This window comes from Tympanuchus pallidicinctus, unplaced genomic scaffold, assembly GCF_026119805.1.
Source record: "Tympanuchus pallidicinctus isolate F22 unplaced genomic scaffold, pur_lepc_1.0 scaffold18, whole genome shotgun sequence".
NCBI lineage: Eukaryota > Metazoa > Chordata > Aves > Galliformes > Phasianidae > Tympanuchus > Tympanuchus pallidicinctus.
The window spans coordinates 12,059,894-12,075,635 of NW_026294699.1; the positions used below are offsets into that span (position 1 = coordinate 12,059,894).

General features: G+C 48.6%; 1 protein-coding gene across 2 annotated transcripts; it reads right to left on the minus strand.

Moving 5' to 3' along the window:
- Window positions 1-1,379: 1,379 nt before the first annotated feature.
- CHST12 (carbohydrate sulfotransferase 12) lies at window positions 1,380-7,962 on the minus strand. 2 transcript variants are annotated; one of them, XM_052679752.1, is made up of 2 exons: window positions 7,804-7,962; window positions 1,380-2,856 (listed from the first exon to the last, which is right to left on the minus strand). In XM_052679752.1, the coding sequence occupies exon 2, from the start codon at window positions 2,792-2,794 to the stop codon at window positions 1,502-1,504; it is 1,293 nt and encodes a 430-aa protein (XP_052535712.1). In that variant the 5' UTR covers window positions 2,795-2,856; window positions 7,804-7,962; the 3' UTR covers window positions 1,380-1,501. The 2 variants fall into 2 exon arrangements, with proteins under 2 accessions (XP_052535712.1, XP_052535713.1); XM_052679753.1 differs by lacking the exon at window positions 7,804-7,962 and adding an exon at window positions 7,318-7,632.
- Between the last annotated feature and the right edge of the window lie 7,780 nt (window positions 7,963-15,742).

Consider the following 15,742-nt stretch of genomic DNA (forward strand, 5'->3'; position numbering starts at 1 on the left):
CTCATTTAAACTGCAAATATCTCTGCAGAAATTACAGGAGGGTGCTGTGAATACAATTCTTTGCTCCTAGCATAACTACTAGCTATTACCTTTCACTTAAAGATTAAAAAGCTTGGTGCAGCACATTCACCAGGAGGAGCACACAATGCTGAGACAACACACGTGTACAGAGGTCGGAAAAGCGAGGAGACGGAGGGGGAACGTCACACCTCCTGCTGGTCTCTGAGCAGAACAAGGAAGCCAGCCCCAAGGCAGCTGCCCAGAACACAAAGCTGCTTCCTGAGGCTTGGACCTCCATCGTTTTCACAGCTCAGGAAAGTAATTAAGCATTTCAGCTCTCTGCCTGATCACAGAGCAATTCAGAGAGATGCAGATTCAGCTGATGAGACACAAAGCCTGTCTCCAAAAGCTGCATCCTTTGGGAAGCAGCCCGCAGGCGCTGAGCACAGTGGGCCACCATCACTGCTGCAGCAGGGCCCAGCAAGGCAGGTGACTAAATCTGCTTCGGTCAGTTGCTACAAGCATGAATGCAGCAGATGAGGGCACAGCATCACAAGCAGTAGCTGGCAAACTGAAAACAAATGAATTCAGAGATCACCTCAATGCACACAAACTAAAAGAAATCTTTCAGCTTTTCTTCACCCAGGGGTAAATATCCACACCCTGCCACATTCCCCTAAAGCACTGGGAGTTGTGCTATATCCCCATTGCTGCAAGTTACCTGTGCTGAGCACAGCAGACATCACATCACAGAAGATTCTCCATGCTAGCAATGCAGAGGCTGAGCAAATGCAGTGTTCTGTACAGCACAGCTCCTCCATCACGCTGCTGGAAGTGGAAGCAGAGCAGAGGCTCTGGGCTGGCCATCTGCACATCCTGAATCACCCCGTGGGCCTCAACCACTTCCCTCCTGTGATCCTGGCTGTGAGCTGCATGCCTCACCGCAGCACGGGTGCTCGGGCACTGAGTGACCCATCTGCTGGGCTCCCAGCCCTGAAGAGATTCAAGTGCCCTGCAACATCACCAACAGCCTTGAGACGACACACAGAGGCAAACGCATCAGCACTTTTTAGGTTTTTCTTTCACTTCTTTTTTTTTTTTTTTTTATTCCTTCCTTTCCTTTGCCACAACACAAACTTCGTATTAAATATCTTAAATATATTAATTTTAAAAAATGTATTAATAAAAAGCTACTGAAGGACACAGCTGGCAGAGTGACCATGGGCAGCGACCCACTGCAAAACATGGAGACATTAAAAAAAAAGGAAACCCAGAAAACAATGATAAAAATACTGGCATTTTTTCCATATGCACAGCTGGATGGAAATATCCTGAACTTGGCATTACTGCAAAAACGGAAGGGGAAACGGTAGAAAAAATATATTCCATTGTACCAACCTTTATGGAAAAGGGAGGTAAAAGCAAAAAAAAAATAATGAGGAGGCTTTAAACATTTTTGGTATTTCAGATGTTCCCTCCCCCACCCGCAGCCCAATCACTTTTAGTCTTTAAGCAAGTTTTCTGGCTTGGGGTAGCCAAAGAGCACAAAGTCTGCCTCATACAGCTTGTAGAGCTGCTGCCTCCAAGCCAGGGGGATTTTAGCAAACCAGTCATCCTCCCAGCTGCTGGCAGTCCTGTTCCGGTAGCTGGGGGGGAAGCGGAGCAGCCTGTCCACCTTGAGAAGCTGCAAGAGATAAGCAGCGTCCTCATCCAGCGTCTCCAGCTTCCCGATGAAATCATAGTCTATCTGGCACGGGTGGCACAGCCGGTACACCTGCCGCCAGTGCTCGTTGAAAGGGGCCATCTTCTCTGTCCTGGGATCCAGTAAGTACTGGATGAAGTCAGAAAAGGAGACTTTGAGGCCGGCCCCGAAGGCCTCACTAACAGAGGTGGGAAGGTTGGTATGGTTGGAGTACAGCTTTAGCATGGGGATGGCAAAACGCCGGTAGAACTCCTCGTTCTCCAGCTCAAATTTGCTGCGAAAGGCAGAGATGAGGCGGACAAAAGGGTCCCTCACGAAGAGGAACTTTGTGTATTTCTTCAGTTTGATCTTCATGAGATGCCGGGAGAATTTCCCGTATCGACGCCAGAATTTGTTGAAAGTCAAGTGGGTGCTGGTATTGTGGACGTGCTCCCGTGGGATGTCCAGGGGGTTCCGGTATGGGACTCCTTGGTCCAGCAGGCTCTCACTCAGCACAATCATCACCCGTTTCCAGTTGGTGCAGGCAACCTTGGGGACGTAGCAGTAGATGATGCCGTGGCGGTCATCCACAATCAGATGGTTGAGCTCATAGTTTGGGATGTCATCAAAGGAGCGCTCCTTGGTGGGGAAGGCAAAGCTGGAATTGGCACAAAACTCCCGCAGCGTTCTCTGCCTCTCTATCTGCAGCTTCTCTTGGTCCAAGCTGTTTCTGGCATTGTGCGTCGACCAGTCATAGCCCCGTATGTTCTCCTCCAAATTGCTCACCACAGGCTTGTTGGAGCCCTGGACGAGCAGCTGCTCTGTCTTTCGGGAAGTAGAGCTGTTCTGTTTCAGGCTTGAACTAAGCAGCTTTGCTAAAAACTCATCCACCTCTGGCAAGGCTTCCCAGTCCCCACCTGCAGTGATACCGGGGATGGACTCTGGGGAATGAGGCCTGGAAAAGGATGTGTGCAGGTAGAAGTGAGCTGTTCCCACGTTGTCCCAGTAGACGATGATCAGGAGGATCATGAAGATGGAGACCAGCACCACAGAGAGACGGAGGAGCCGTGCTTTGGTCATCCTGACAGCTACCACAATAGCTGGCCTTCCCATGGATTCACCTCTGGCTCGCAGAGCGAGGGCTGGGATCTTGCATGGTGCTGCAGACCATGAGCCTGGAAAGGAACCAGAAATAAAGTCAGTCAATTTCTTGTTTAAACTCTGGTTTAGAGACGATGACCTTGCACGATCAAGGCTCTGCACAGGGCTGACCATCTCACAGTATTGCACAGGAAGAGCTGTGTGCTCCCCAGGTACCTACAGTGGCTACACAGAGAGGCACCAATTCTCTTGTAGACAAAGCCCAACCTTCCCTCCTGTTGGCCCTCCCTTGGCAGTTTTAAGAGCATCTGGTTCTGCAACTGAGCAGAAGGGGCCATGAGATCTCAAAGTATCCCAGGGACAGACCACAGCCTTCAGCTTCTGCTCCAGCTCCTTCCTCGAGGAGGAAAAGCTGCACTCATCCTATGAACCAGGGGACACTGTCAGGAGTGGACATTCGGGCTACTAGAGGCTAGCCTGGAATTCACTTGAAAGCTCTGATTTTCTGTCCAAAAGGAGACGTAACATGTTACAAGTTTACTCATTTCCATAGCAACAAAGGTTTGTTCATCACTCTCCAGCTTCCTGAATCGCACGATTTCATCAGGAGTTCTGTTTCCATTTAAAAACAAATAAACAAAAATATTAACATTTCAGGCCTCAAGTTATCAGAGGGAAGTGTCGGAGTATTAAAAATCTAAAACCATACACAGAAAGTACCAACTGCCTTGCAGACCTCCTTGATTTTTAAGCATATCTAACACACCAAGCAGAGGGCTCGATCCATGACTTCAGCTTTTGGGATCACATTGCAGTCCCATCTCGCCCATAAAGACACTCTGAGCCACTGTACTAAAAACAAAAGCCTTATCAGACTTCTGAACACGTAGGCACATTGCCTCAGTGGCTAAAGAAAGCTTGTGTTGACAGAACATCACCAACCAAACACACTGTTTCATCTAATCTGTGCGAAGGCACCCAGAGGATGTCACCTCCACCACCTTTCTTGGTAACTACTTCATTTTGTCAAGGGCAGCAATTACACCAACAGCTTTCCTGTGAAAACCCACAGGGACACAACCCTGACAACAGCTAAGCATCAATAAAAACCTGGAAGAATGATTACTTCTAGCCAAATTGTTTCTGAGATTAAGGATGCTCTGGTAGATCTCTGTCCACTTCTGGGCTGTGTGCAAGTCAGCCACTTTCCCAGCTTAACGTAACGTTTCTGTCAGCATCACCCCTAACAGCTCCCAGTCTCCAAAGGCAGGTGAGAAATCACTGTTACATGATCCTTCCTGGAGGGTGCAGAGATTCCTTCTCGTGGCTGTTGGATGAACACAAAGATGTTCACTCCTCACCAGCAGGTGCGAGGTTCGACAGTCCCAACAGTCCTGAACACCCCAGAATTGAGGAGCAAAGACTGACAGCAGTGGAGGAATAATGCAGGAAAGCCAGGAGCAGCTCTATGACATTTTGGGAGAGAATTCAAAGCCTGCTGTTTCACACAGACTTTCTGTGAGGGTTAGAATCAAAAGCCAAGCACAAAAGTGGGCACCCCACAGTCTTGGAAAGATTATTCCCTAGCCAGTTCAGTTCTTGGACAGCACCAACCCTATGCTGTATATGGATGCAAAGAACCCCAGAGTCCAGATATGCAGAAGTACTGAACCCCTTTGCTCTCTATGGGCAACACGCTCAGCATCTGTGAAAGCTACAGAAGCCTTAAATTGAGTCACTTGTCTAAAGAGCCACCTCCATGGCTGTGTTCATGCCTCAGACACAGCAGATTTTAACAAGCAAAGTCCTGATTTCAAGCACTAGACCAAAAGCATTAGACCAGAATTTACTAATGAACAGGAACAACATCAAAGTATTAGCCCAGTTTGTCCCAAAAGACGTAAAATGCAGAACTGTGGGTTTGGGATTTTTCCACCAATGTATTTATTTGCATTTTGGAGGTAGGGAGAGCCAGAAACTCAGCACAGCTGTAGCCTACCACGTGGCATCACAGTGCAGCACCAACGGCTGTGCTCCTTGGAGTCAGGCTCTTATCCTACATCTCAAAAGGAGCTGGAAGAACCAGGCAGACACAACGCACAGCACTCTGCAGAGCAAAGCACCACTCAGCAGCAATTCTCTAGGTTTAGCTCATTTAGGATAAGGATGGATCAAATCTAGGAAGAAGCACCCAGAGATGAGCACGGAGTTAAGGAAGGGGAAAATTACATATGTGCGTCAGCACTCCAGGCCAACATCTCAGCCCAACAACAGAAGATAATGGAGTGATGCTGCCAAGCCTACTGCTTGGCACATCTCTGGTTGTGCATTTTGCCTCAATCTGTTCTTGCTTTTGAGACAGTTAGCTGTTCAGGGCAGGGAATGCTTCCTATTCTGGATGAATACGGCGCCTGCTGCGTACACAATCCCTAGCACGCTGGGTTTCAGGGTGACTGGAATGCAATAAGTCTGGAAAGCTGCAAAGAGCATCCATCCTTTCTTGCCATCTCCCCATGCCCAGCAGCTCCCACAGCTCCAGGCTGCTGCCAGCATTTCTACAGAGCTGTCCCACCCAGCGCAGACAGATTATACTCTCAGCACCAATAGAAGGAGCCCAGCACTGTGTGTGGCACAGCCAGCACACGCATTCCTCTGGGTAAACGGAAGGATGCTCCTCATTAGAGCCACCCCGATCACATCGCTCCCTCCAGAAGCCCAAGGGTTCGTGCCTGCTTTCCAGGACACAGCGCACAGCCTCAGCATTTGGCTTTCCCAAGTCACACAGCAGAGAATAGCACAGAATTGAAATGACTCTGCTCCCATTGACTCTGTCAGCAACTGAGAGGAACCCTGGAAAAGAACAGTAGTGCAACTTAATTTCTTCTCCTGAGAAAGCTGCTGCAGAACACAGAGTTACTCTATTGACTATGATACATCCTCTTTCTGAGCACTTCATAAAGGATGCCAGGCTGAAAGCACAAATTAGAGGTCTCCAAGCACATCAGAGGGAATGTGCCTTCATTCTCCCCTTGCCAGAATCAAGAGGAAAACCTCCAGGAGAAGCCAAGAATTTACATTCAAGTTTAACCCAAAGTCACCAGCCAACAAGAATGTGCACCAGGATCCATACAAAGCTGCTTCTGTGACACGATGCCTGCAAACTGGGAAACGGACCAAGTGCTATAATCATCCTACACAGCCTCCTGAACAGCCGTCACGGGATTATCTCCAACCTGAACTTTGCCTGGGGGCAAACCGATGGCTTTTCTCCCAGGCTCAGTCATGACAGACACCGAGGTGCAAAGTCACCGCTGCCATCCCCTCCTTCACAAGGTACCACGTCAGATAACCATCTCTCCAGATGGTTCAAAATCCACTTAAACCAGAAACGAAGGGGAGGCCTCCCCCAGCTCTTATTGCAAAAGCCATTGCAGATCTGGCTCCTTGGGGATTTGGAAACCCTACTTGCACTTCACAGCCAGTTTGTAACCGTTTGTTCTGAGGGCAAACATCAGCTTAAGCAACTCCCGCCTCTTTCTTCCTGTCCTCTCTACAACACATCTGTGCAGCAATGTTCTCTCACTGCAGAAAGTAACTCCAGCTCTGCTTGCTCCTTTGCTGGAGCAAGAAGGTCTACAGACAATAAGAACTCACATACAGATCCATGCTGGAGACGATGGACACAACTCCTCTGTTAACAGCACTGTGCCTCCAACGGTTTCAGTTTCGCATTTCTCCTCACTTTGCATCCTCCCAGGTTTGCTCCCAGCTCCCTCTGGGATGCACAGCCCAGGCACCGAGAATTGGCTCACAGCCTGTTTGCCCACACACGGGGAGCTGCAGGACATCACACAACCTTGCTCAGCCTTCACTTCTCAAGGTGGAAAGCAGTGGAATAAGAACTTTTTTAAATGCACAGAAAATAAATTCAAACCAACGCTTGTCCTTGTGGCAATTCGATTCACCAGCAGTCACCACGCAACCCATGCAGCTTTCTTCACCCACGTGCAGAGGAGCACACCTGCTGCAGGTGAGGCTGAGGGAATTAGCAGGCTGCAGGGCAGTCAAACCAAACGAACCTCCGCAAGTGTAGGGGAACAAACTCCCCTCATCCACAGACAGCGCACCAATAACCAGAACAAACTTCACTTTTGTCCGTCACTCAACACACTGTTTCTCCTAAGCTCTATCAAAACCCAGCGTAGAGCAGGGAAGTTTTAACCTCGGTAACAACGTCCAGCATTTACTGAATCACATAAACGCAGGGCGTAAATGAGAAAAATAACAGAACATCTTGATGGACACAGCTATGCCACCACAAACGCGGGTTTGTACAGCCATGGCAGTGCTAGGCTCCTCTCTCTTAACACCCATCCTAGACGACCCTAGGAAGTCGCCTCGATAAGCCTATTCTCAATGCTCCCAGGAGGAACCAGCCAAGGCAGCGTGCTCTGCTCCCTCCTGACCTCCATCCCTCCCGGCGGTATGAGCACAGAAGATCGCAGCGTGTCCCGGTGCCCGCAGCCAACACAAACCTGGAGCCTTTGGTGCAAGTCACCATCGGCTCCAAAAGGCTCCAAATCAGCGCCCCACCGGCCGCGTTCGCCTCGGAAATGCTTTATTTAAGAGCGGTCTCGCAGCTCGAGCTCCGTCTGAAGTTCCGTCTTTCAAGTTTTCAAGCCGGCCATCGCGGTGCAGGCTGTCCCCGCTCCGCAGCGACTGCTCGGCTACTAAAAGCCACGCACCTCGCTGGGACGGAAAGCTCTCTGCCTGCTCACCGCTCCCGGCTTTGAGCCGCAGAGCAGCACGGAAAGCAAAGCGCACACACAGCTCCGCAGACCCCACCCGAGGGGCCGGTTAAAGGCCCACCGCCCACAGTCGAAGGGGAAAGCCAGCGTCCGCGCACCGCCGCGCTCGCTCACCCACCGCCCCGCCGGGACGGACGGCACGGGACGGCGCTGAAGCCCTGGAGCAGCCCCGAGGGCGCAGGGCGGATGCGGGCACGGCGGCGCTGCCATTACCTGCTGCCACCGGGAGGTCCCGGCCGCCCTCGGGACCGCCGCTTTCCTCAGCCCCCGGCCCGGCTGCGCGGCAACGGAACGAAGCGGCGGCCGCTCCCGCCGACCGTCCTCAGCGAAGGGCCGCTCGGCCGCTACCCGCTCCACCGCTACCCGCGGCCGCCGGCCCCGCCCCGCCCCGCCCCGCCGTGGGCGGCCCCGCGTTCACCTCCCGCGCGGGCAGCGGGGCCGGCGGCGGCGCTTCCCCCCCCTTCCCCCTGTCCCGTCCCGCCGCCCCCCGCTGCTGCCGCCTCTCGCGAGACGCCGGCACGGGCAGCTCGGCGGGGCCGTGGCGCAGGCGCTGCTCCGCCCGTCGGCGGGAGGCCCGGCCCGGGGCGCGATGCCCCCGGAGGTCGCTTCTGCCGTTGGAAGCCGCGGCCGGCCCTCAGCCCCTACGGGAGCGGGGCTCGGGCGTCGCGGAGCCGGCCATTTTCCTGCTGGTTGAAGGGGGAAACGGCGCGGCCTTTGGGGGTCTGTCCCAGTAGACGGGAGCAGGATGTAAGCGGTGGCACAGCACAGCCAAAGGCTGCTGCTCGAAAAGCACAGGATGGTTTAAATTCCATCTCCTACTCTTAGAGATCGAGAAAAGTCCTCAGGAGAGGAGCGGGAGGTGGCTGTGGGCTGCAGCCTCCGTTCCAGCGGCTCTCAAAGCTGCAAACAGTACTTCCACGTTCTGCTTCTGAGCTCTCAGCCCCCACGTTTCGTATTTCTTAACATCAGCTTAAAACGCAGGTTTTACAGGCAGGGAAACGGGCGCATCGCACGGCCCCGCGCCCTTCACAGCAGCTGCGGCCAATGGTCCGACTCGTGACGGCCTCCCTGCAGAGATGCAGCCTCAAAGCAGTGCATCAGACTCCAGCCCTTGCTTTAAATAGCTCTGAACACTGCAACTTTTCATGGTGATTCAGCCCAAAGGTATGCATCGGAGATGTATGCACTCGGAAAACTCCACTTTTCCCTCGCTTTTGCTCCTTCAGTGCTCGCAGGTCACGTGAGGTTTTGTAAATAGAGGTTGGCTTAAGCCTTGGTAGCCCAGGTTTGTTTTACAGACATGCTGTGCTTATTTAATCTGTCTTTTCTTGTATCTTGATTTATGTGAGAGTCCACACAAGAAACAAGTTTTCCTGACCTCTCTGCTTCACAGTTGCATCTCCTCCTACTTAGTAAATAAAATCGGTTGCATTCTTGCACCCGTTCACATGCTTGTATTGCATCCCACTACAGGAGTTTGAGGCATTTTACAAATAAACATAATTTAAGCTTTCTTGTTCCTGGAGTGAACTACCCCTCATCTTCCTGCTGGGTTGCAAAGCAGGAGGCACAGAGGGATGGAGATGATCCCAGTGTCACAGCAAGTCAGACAGAGCACATAGGATTTTTTGCAAGTCCTGTAAGAATGGTTTTGATCCACGTGAGGTGTGAACCTACCTGAGAATGTCAGCTTTAAATGCTTCTTGGCAGACCCAGGAGAGCAGTCAGGTCTCTGTGCTCTGGCATGAAGTCATTGTTCAATGGAATGACCAGAACGACTTTATTTGAAACACATTTAAAAGCTGGAAAAAGAACAATTGAGAAGTCTGCTGGCTGGAGCTGTACGTTCCAAAGAGAATAACCTCATTCCCGCTATTAACATCCAGACTAGCTCTTATCAGGGTCTTCACGTATCACCACGCTGCTTCTCCTGGCTGCAGTCAGACCTGAAATGCTTGCCACCTGGAAAAGAGCTTGCAGCAGTCTCTGGCTGCTCCCACAGCCAAACATCTGCTCACCCAAAGAGCGTTCCAGGAGTGCATCACACCTCTCAGCTCCACAGGAATGGCAGAGAAGAAAGGCAAAGGTATTTCTGGGCCTTTTCCATTTGGATCTAATGGTCAGGGAACCTGCTGGATATGGCTGCCGTCCACACATTTGCCCTGGGAAAAAGGCAGTGTGGGTTTCATCTTGTAGGAGAGCACTGCTGGGAAAATGAGGTTTTCTTCTTGCCCTCTGTTAACAGCTTGTCTTAAAGTGAAACTAATACCTAACGCACACTGAACAGAAGTAGGGTAGAAAAAGTCATATAGAAAATGTAAGTTCCCATTCCCCACTGCTTTTCAGCAACACAGAAGCTAAAATGCAGACTAAGGCATGCTCCTCTTGTAGGTAGTGGTAGCAGGGGCCTCACACCTCATCTGTTAGAGAACTATTGTTGACTACTGACTACATTGTTGACTATTTCTGTTTCATTCCTTGCCAGATTCACTGACAAAAGAAACAATCCTCAGGGCAGAACAATCAGTGTTTTAAAAGTTTCGCCTTGCCTCTCTCCTTAATGAAGTGTAATGAGCCATAGAGCAGAGCTCTGTGTCCAAACACAGCATCAGAGCCTATGATGACCCAAGCTATGGACTCTGTCACTGCTCTGAGAGTCAGGATTTCACACAGCCAACGCCACTCCTCAATATCAAAGCTCTCTTCAGGGGCACGTCTGTGACAATGATCACATTTTAATGTTGGGGAAGATGGAAAAAAGGTTGTGTTGTCCTGACCAAATTCTGGGCAATTCCCAGAAGGCAACACAGAGTGGCCAGGGACCCTGTGTCCACAGGGAAAACACTGAGGGATCCACAGAGTGAAAATGCTATCATAGATGATTGCTCATCTTCCTTCACCTCATCTTCTCCTTTTATTTCTCCTTCCTGCACAACCCTAATTCTCTTCTCTACATAGGGATTCCCATACACTGCCCTCCAAATCACTGCCTTCCATCTATCATTCCTGACGTTCTACACCCCAGTCCATACCAGACACCTCATCCTCTGCCTTTCCACTAATCCACCCTCTTGTCTTGTCCCTCATATTCTTTTCACCCACCAACCTCACACTGCTTTCAACTCTTTTTCATTTGCTCTTTTTTTTACCACTTTGTATCACACAGTCTCCATTCTATATCTCCACTCCTCAAGTTTCCTCTCCTTCCATCCACTACATCCTACATTTCCACACTGCTTTTAAACACTAACCACTCTTCCCTTGCGACTTGTTTCCTCATTTCCTTGTCTTGATGGGTTTTGCTTGATAAACACAGCTCAGGGGCATTCGAGGTTCTTCAAAGGAGGTGCTGTCCTGATGTTTGCAATCATAACAGTGCTGCTGTTACCCCTAATGAGTCCTGGAGGGATGGATGCAGCATGGTTAGAATGGAGGTGATGGGGACTGCTCAGGGCTGAGCCCCTGCAAGTCAGTCATTGGGACTCTAGTGGAGAATCCATTAGGAGTGAAGGACGTGCTGGTAAAAGACCATTCATTAGGCTTTCTTTCCATCAACAGCAAGATCAATAAGTAATTAACTTTCTGCAATAGGATTTCTGCAAGAAAATCACGGTTCCCCCAAAAACACTGGCAGCTTCTCAATTCTGCCCACAACAGAAACCTTCAGTTTCTCTCCATCCTTTCTCCTCCTCGTCATCCTCTGGAAAACAAATCAGTCAGGCAGCAACAGCAGTAACTCAGCACTACGGCCTGAGGTAAGGTTCATAAACAGAGCTGTAAAGAATCCACAAAGTAACCAGGGCAGCAACAAGCGTGCAGGGGATCTTTTTGATTTCCTAGGGGAGAGACGACTTACGACAGCACCATCACTCTCAGTTACAACTCCTGCTGCCCCAGTAACACCCAAATTTATTGGCCAATTTCATCTGAACCTTACAGAAGGGATGAAAACTCTCCCAGGCAGTGAGTTTATAGGAAGGACTGGAACACTGACTGCATAGCAAAGTCCACACAAAACCCCAGAGGAGTGTTCCAAGCAGGATAAAGTTGATGCATGGAGATACTCTCTTTACTTTTGATTATTTCCTTGGACTCTGAACGTGGAATGCTTTGCTTATTCTTTGTACCTGCTGAAGAAAGGAGTAAATTCCCTCCCCGACCTTATCCTTTCTATTGAAAGTGCCAGCAGGGCTCCAAAAACATGAGGGTGCTACACTAGAATTTCCCATGAAAGAAAATGAATGTATCTGAATTGCTTTTGAGAAGCAAGGGCTGCAGGCACAAAATACTGTGAGTGGAGTCACAGATACTAGCTTGAAAACTAGCAGCTGGTGCAAGATGCATGGGAAATGGTATTGGGTCAGTGCAGGGCCATGGCAACATTGCATCCAACTCATCCCCACACAGGCAAGAGGGGCACAGGACCTCTAAGCTGATTCAGACAGAGGAACTCTGACAGAAAATAATTAAGTTATTTGGGAGTAGAAGTGCCCAAGGTCACCTTGCAAAGCCTCTTCTGCTCAAGGACTGATTTGTCATTCCATTTGCAGCTCTTACCAGGGGAAAAAAAACAGAGGTTGGAGGGGGGGAGGGGGGAAGAAAAAGGGAATTGCATCAAGTTACAGACTGGTTCTGTTTCTTCTCAGTCCCTTAGGATCTATTTTGGTATATAATTATTACAGTATATAATTACAGTGTAGAAGGGTATTCTTCCTCCTCCACTGACATGGCTCAGGAGGCATTCAAACCTTGAGGGAAGGGACCAAGATCCCTGAAACCTTGTATTCAGAGCACCAGATTAACAGGCCATCAGATAAACAATTAGAGCATAGATCAACCATCACTCAGACCTACAAAATCACTGTGTTGGTGTGCTAAGCATGGCAAAGAGCTAAGTGTCTGGGCCACATACCCATAAGAAACACCAATACTTTGATCTCTCTCTTGATTTACTTGCATACTAACAAGTACCTCCACTCTTGATCTGCAAGTTTTCAACTACCTGAACAATATTTATTCTTCTTTGGTTTTTACTCATCTATAAAAACTGAAGCAACCCCAAGCAGCAGAAGGGAAGCCCAAGTTTGTGCTCAACAGCAGTGGGTGGCTGCCTAAGGGTGAGCACAGCCCCATGCACACGAAGGCACAGAGGCCAGGAGCAGTGCCTGGCAAGGAGCTCAGCCTGGTTTCTTCTGAAGTCTGGTCTGCAACTCTTTCAGACCTCTTTGATTCAGCCCTTGCAATATCCAAATTTTGCTCACACATGCCAAAATACTTCTTTTACCAGCTGCTTGAAGGGCTGCTTTGATGTGGATTAAACAGCAATCTGGGGCTAGCACCTTGCTTTTAGAACACTGCTGGTGAGACATCAATCTTCTGCTACTGCACAGAAGCCTTAAAACACAACAAGGCATCAACAGAGCTGGTTTGATTTAGGATCAATAAGCAGATAAGAGCAGCTCTAAATAAGTTAGACTGGGAGTAAAAATAGCAGAGAACAAGATGCAACCCAAAACACATCAAGAAATCTCAGTACTTCTGCCCAGTCAATTAATTTCCTTTCACATTATTAGTTGTATCATTAAGGAAGACTCATTCTCATGGATGAAATTCACTGACACTAAAAATGATTGTTTCTTTCCCAGATATCTATTAGAGAAAACAGATCTCAGGGCAGATGGTGCAAGTCTGAATAATCTGTATAAAAATAAAGCTGTGGTTAATGACTCAAAAAAAAAAAGACAATTCCCCTGTAAGGTGCTGAACAAAAAATACATTTGTAAGATAAGCCATAGGGAGGAAAGAGACAGAGTCCTGCTCCCTGCCTTTGAGCTGCCATCATTTGAATACTGCATTTAAATGAAATATTGCAAAATTAGCATATATTCAGAAAGGGTTCAAAGAAAGATCAGCTGAAACAAGATAGAAAATAATGAGATTTACATAGGAAAAGGCAGCAAATAAAAAGAGCATAATAAAAATACGTGAACAGATGCAGTCATGTACAAAAGACAGGCCAAGAAGTTCTGCAATCCTTGTCTCTTAGAAGAAGGGCAAGAGCTGAAGGATGCAGCACCTGTGAAAGGAAGTGTGATTTGCACAGAGCTGCACGTCACAGCAAGGCCAGGAGCTCTGCAGGATCTGAAAGCAAGCATTCGTAGGGGAACCAGCAGAGCTGAAGTGCACGCGTGGCAGAGCCCCAGGGCTTCTGTGTACCCAGTCTTACCCACAACACACATCAGCAATAGCAATCACTTCACCCTAGGTCTGACCCAGTCATTGATCTGAGGGCCTTAAGCTCAGAGCCTGGAGAGTTTATAGCAGTTTATCGAGTTTAATCCAGTTAATTCTCCCCCACTTCCGCCTCTCACACAGTCAGACTCGCGCTGACTGACAAAGGCAATGAGCTCAGCAATGCCATTGCTGCTGTCAGCAGGAGCCTCCAGAGGCCTGGGACTGCACTACCAGCAGCTGCAGAGCTGAGCGTGCCTCCGGGTTCAGCCAAGGTTCCCAAAATGCTGATCAAAGTTACCCATGACAAAGAAGAGAATTGCATTTCACTAAGCACCCATTTCATTTAATTCCAGGTAGCGATCATTACGAGCCTGTTGGAGCAGATCAGAGCAAGTTGGCCCTGAACTGTGCAGGTCCCAGGGGTTCAGCAAAAGCTGCTTGCATGGAATTCATTGCAGGGCTGGAGCAATTACAGAGCAGCAATTAACTGCCAGCTCAATCAGGCAGAATCGAAGCACAGCCTTGGCCCCAAATCAGGGGCCACATGAGGAACACATGAGCTGTGTGGAATCAGATCTGATTCCAGACCTGCGTGCCTGAAGAAGGGTCACCAGAGAAGACCACCAATGCAAAAATCCCACCTAAAAGCTGTTCTTGGAGTCTCAGCTGATAAGAGTTGAAAAACTCTTTTCACCTTTCCGTGCCTGCTTTCCTCTTCATAAAATACAGCAGCGTCTCCTTAACAGCTCTCTAAAACACTGCACAATGCACGTAAGTGATGTCTTATCAGGAGAGCATGCAATTACTGAAACACTCGTTACACAGCCCCACCACTCACAGGCAATGAGTTTCTATAGCAACCAAATCCATTTCCACAATAACAAGGTAAGCTACCTGTCAATTTAATGAGGGCTTTTGCATGCAGCTCCACATCCAGAGCACTGAGCAGACAACTCTGAATGGTCCAAACAGCAGCAGTTACTTTCCTTCAGTGTGTGTCTCAGAGCACAGGGTGAGCTCTCTGCATTTTCATAACTTTTGAGTCAGAGGAATGCAACAATTCACTTCAACTCATTACCTCCCTGAACACATTCGAATGCCACTAACACCCATGGGCCCAACTATTTGATTGCTGATTTACAATCAACATCTGTTCCAAGGAACGCTGCAGAAGAGCCAGTAATCGAAATGAGCCGTGTCAAAAATGACAGAATTACAGAAGGAAGAGCCCTTAATTGCTGGTCAGGGCTTCTTGTCAGCTTCCAAAGCTTCCATGTCAAGGTGTTTTGTTGCCTTGTTTTTTTTTGTTTTTTTTTTTTTTTAATAATTATTATTTCCTCATTGATGATCCACACTTCAGAGAAGCACATCAGGAGGACTTAAAATTAGCCTTGTACTACTTCACTTTGAAAATGGCCAGCAGCTTATTAAAAATCCACTGCAGGGAGGTAGGAGAAAACTCTTCAATTCTTCATAAAATGATGGAGAAGACAGCTCTTCACAACTACAGGGTTTATGTAATAAAGATAATTGGTGTTAAAAACATCTCGTCATTAATGGCAATGCTAAAGTTCTGCACTGTTTTTGGCAGAAAGTACTTTCTCCAGTCCAAATGAAAGATGAGCCTGCTAAGCACTGTAGATTTAAGTTTTATCTTATAATAATGTACATATTGATTATGAATGAACAAATTCAGAAACCGGAAACTAAAACAGACTTCAGGGAAAAAATTCTGTCATCTCCCTCCTATAAATTGGAGCGAGACACACAAGAACGACCAATTGACACTTCAGCTCAATATCATCACTGAACAATAACTTTGAAGAGTCTTCCTGATGAAGGGAAGGAGTGTCAGCTGAGATTTGGGCGTTTCTGATCACAGCAAGCTCACCTAAGGACAAAGAAAAGTGACTGGTAG

Excerpts from the sequence above, each read along its gene's own strand:
- CHST12 (XM_052679752.1), bottom strand. The coding sequence starts at position 2,794 with ATGGGAAGGCCAGCTATTGTGGTAGCTGTCAGGATGACCAAAGCACGG.